The 3,363-nt window shown below is 39.3% G+C and overlaps 1 protein-coding gene across 2 annotated transcripts in view; it reads left to right on the top strand.

Annotated features, from left to right (window-relative positions):
- Positions 1-3,363, top strand: part of CEP85L (centrosomal protein 85L) — a 149,479-nt gene that overhangs the window by 114,488 nt on the left and 31,628 nt on the right. For both annotated transcript variants that reach the window (XM_083828751.1, XM_083828750.1), the window contains exon 4: positions 1,477-1,598. In XM_083828751.1, coding sequence (XP_083684877.1) covers positions 1,477-1,598 — 122 coding nt within the window. The remainder of the gene's footprint in view (positions 1-1,476; positions 1,599-3,363) is intronic.

Genomic DNA, 3,363 nt, shown 5'->3' with positions numbered 1-3,363 from the left:
TACTCAATCTATCCAGCTTGTTAAGCAAAGGAAGTATTCTGTGAAGCAGATCAATTGGATTTGTTGGGATTTCTTTTTTGTGACGGTCTTAAAAGGTTCTTTAACTAGTTGATCTTATCTTCTATCTAGTTTTAAATTATAAATTAAATGAGGGAAAATGTATTTTTACCTTCTCAGGTTCATTTTATCAGTAGCAAGCTAGGGATTGAACTGACCTAGACTGAATGGGGAAAAATACTCTTTCAACATAGAGGAGAGACCACAGCTGTCAGAAGAAGTTCATGACTTCAGTGCATCGTGGTTCTGGGGTTTAGGCAGTGATTTCTCTCCATTCAGTAGAGCTTTGACAAGAAATGCATAGTGCTCAAATATTACATACCTAATTTTAATAACTGATGCTATGTTTTGGTCTTAATATAGTTTTTTATAATCTTAAATTAAGTTTTAAATGTTTAGAACAATGCAAATAAAAATATCCTTAAAAGTCTGTTTAAACTTTTAAAACCAAATTGAGCCATGTTTTCATTTTCTTCTCCTGTTGCCTTCCAAAAACATAGAAGGGACATAGTCCAAGGTAACTCCCAGATCATAAAAAGAGAAGTCTTTTTCTCCAGTGTTGAATAAAATGGTGGAAGATGAGATGATTGCTTATGGCAGCTGATGCTGGGATGCCTCTGTCTTATCACTGTAGTTCTAGCTTAAACCTTCCACCTTATGTGAATTCCTGACATGAATGCTTGTAACACTTTTTATATTCCGAATATGAAAACACTCCTGATTAAACATCCCCGTTAGTTGTTTACTCTTCTAAACCATGATGTTGTTGGCTCCTATTCAATATGACTGTTGCCTTCAGATCAGTTTGTGTTGAGATGCACAGCCTGGCTTTTGTGGAGATTAATGGAAGTCTGAAATCTGTTACTTCCGAAATTTTTATTCTTGAGAACAGTTAGGATTTAACCAGAATTGTATTGTCATATTCTATATTTCAAATGTACATGCTTATAGAAAGTATTTCTCTTTCTCTATATGCTGAAGTTACAGGTGGGAGTCAAACAAGTGAAAGGAATGCTAAGCATTATCTGCAAGTTATCAGCCAGTCTAAAGCTATCTCATTTGTAGTACTTGAAAAATTGCAGCAGGATACGAACATTCTGTGTTGTTTGCATTAATAAGTAAAGATGTTTGTTGCCTTAATAAGTATTTAAGTTCTAAATGAGCTTTTCATCTCAAACTGCTTTCAGAGCTGTGAATTCATTAGTAGAGAAATGTGAAAATGGTGTTTAAATCACTGATGCTGAAGTTTGTTAAAGAAAGTCCTTATAAATCCAATTTTTTTATATAAAGCAAATCTGATTAGATTGCAAAGCATTGTTACGTTTCTGAAATAACAGACTACTTTGTAAATTCCCTAATATCTAGGAGATTATTTACCTTTACTGTTTTGGAGGCTAATGATAGAAATGTTTCATGCAGGTTCCAACTGGAACATCTCGTCAGAGTTACCCAGCTACCAGCTATCAGGACTTCAGCAACTGGGAATCTCTAATGAAAATTAAAGAGGGGCTGCTAAGACAGAAAGAGATTGTGATCGATCGGTGAGTAAGCTGCTCCTGCTGCATCTGTTAGATTAGATGACATAAAAGCTATGATGTAGAAACTGACTTTCAGGAGAGCTGTTTATTCAGTAAAGTTGTTAGGTTTCAGTCCAGCATATGTTTATGCACAAAATATGTGGTGCCTAGACCTTGCCAGGAGAGAAGACAGGCCGCTTGCTAAAAGCCTTTTACAGATTTGGGAATGTACTTAGGGGTCTGATGCCTTTGCAGTGGAAAAGAGAGACCAACAGCCAGTTCTGCTGTCAGCCTGCCCAGCCTAGCTTCTTACACATCTTTGTGTTCGTATCAGACATCTTTCTGCTTGCAAACGGGTCTTGGGGGTGATACAAGATGAGAAATGGTAAACTGCATTGAACTGACTTTCTTCTCCATGACCAGCAGAGAAATGCAATATATTTGAAACCAGCTGGTAAAGCTTTGAGAATTTGGTGTTTACAGAAACATACAGTGGTAAAATCCTATTTAAATGCTCATACAAATTATGTAGATAATAAAATACTAAATTCAGTACATCAAGAAATACATTGTTTCTAATTAAAATTGATATCAATCTGAGATAAGCCTTGGCAGCAGCTCACTGCTGTAAGTTTCTAGTATCTTTGAAGTAATTTCTGGAATTTTTGAAGTTCTAACTTAATGATGAAATGAAGCCTTAGTGAGGAAAACGTGCTTTTATTAAAGGGCTTGAGCTTAATGAAGCTTACACTAAATTAGCAGATGTCATCAGGAGCTGCAGTTTGGATGCAGGACATTGAGGAAGGGCATTTTTATATTTGATATAATTATCATTTGGCTTAGTCTGTGTTTTAATAATAAACTCTTGGCTCGTGGCTGAAAGAGGAGTGGTTGTTCTGATCTTGAAATAGTTTTGCCCTCTTACTGCTACTTTGCACCACAGCCTGAGGAGAACTGTGTAAAGTAGGTGTGTGCTAATCACAGGAACGCCAGGCATCCTGATGAATGTTTTCATACTTCATCTGATAGTTACTCTCCCTTAATGGGTGGAGATGGACAACTTCAGCACGATTTTCTTTGGCAGCAGAATTATGCACAATCTGTTCCTTCCTCCGTTGCAACCGAAGAAGGAGCTGCAGTGGTTTACAACGTTTCTGCCCCCTAGCAATCCGACCAGTACCTCTGCTGTCACTGCGGTGATGGTCAGCATCAGCTTCCCCAGCTCAGCTAAGGCACGTGCCAGTGTGCGTTTTCCTGCCTCTGCGGTGGGCGATGGTGCGCAGAGCAGGAACTGCTGGGGCGTGGGCACAACATCCCGCCCTGCTGCAGAGGTGGGGATCTCCCAAGGGGACAAGCAGTTAAGATGGAAACATCCTTAACCGTTGCATAGATCTCTTCTGTCAGAGCCTTTTGATCAGCTGCTTAGGGGCTGTCTAAATCACAGCAGCTTTTCCAGGCTTGCTGTATCAATAGTAATGCTGTATAACATGCAACCCTCCTTTCAGTGCCCAGGCTGTCACCAGCATTTGTAAGCACGTCGCGCATGATGGCCAGGGGCCGTCTTTGGTGCCTCTGCCGAGCACCTACGCTCTACGTGAAGGCTTGTTATACAGTGGCAACTAAAATGTCAGTTCACATTATTCTTCTCACTCTGAAAACGGATTTATAGTCAAGGGTGAAGTTTCATTTTACTGAAGTGACAGTTTGCAACCTCGTTACCTGCTAATGTTACTTGATACTGTCCATCCCGAGGAAGAAAAGCTATTTTTTGACATCCCATGGCAATGTG

The sequence above is a fragment of the Anser anser genome (assembly GCF_964211835.1).
Source record: "Anser anser genome assembly, chromosome: 3".
Classification (NCBI taxonomy): Eukaryota; Metazoa; Chordata; class Aves; order Anseriformes; family Anatidae; genus Anser; species Anser anser.
Note: the sequence above shows the minus strand (reverse complement) of the source record. Positions and strands in the feature narration are given on the sequence as shown.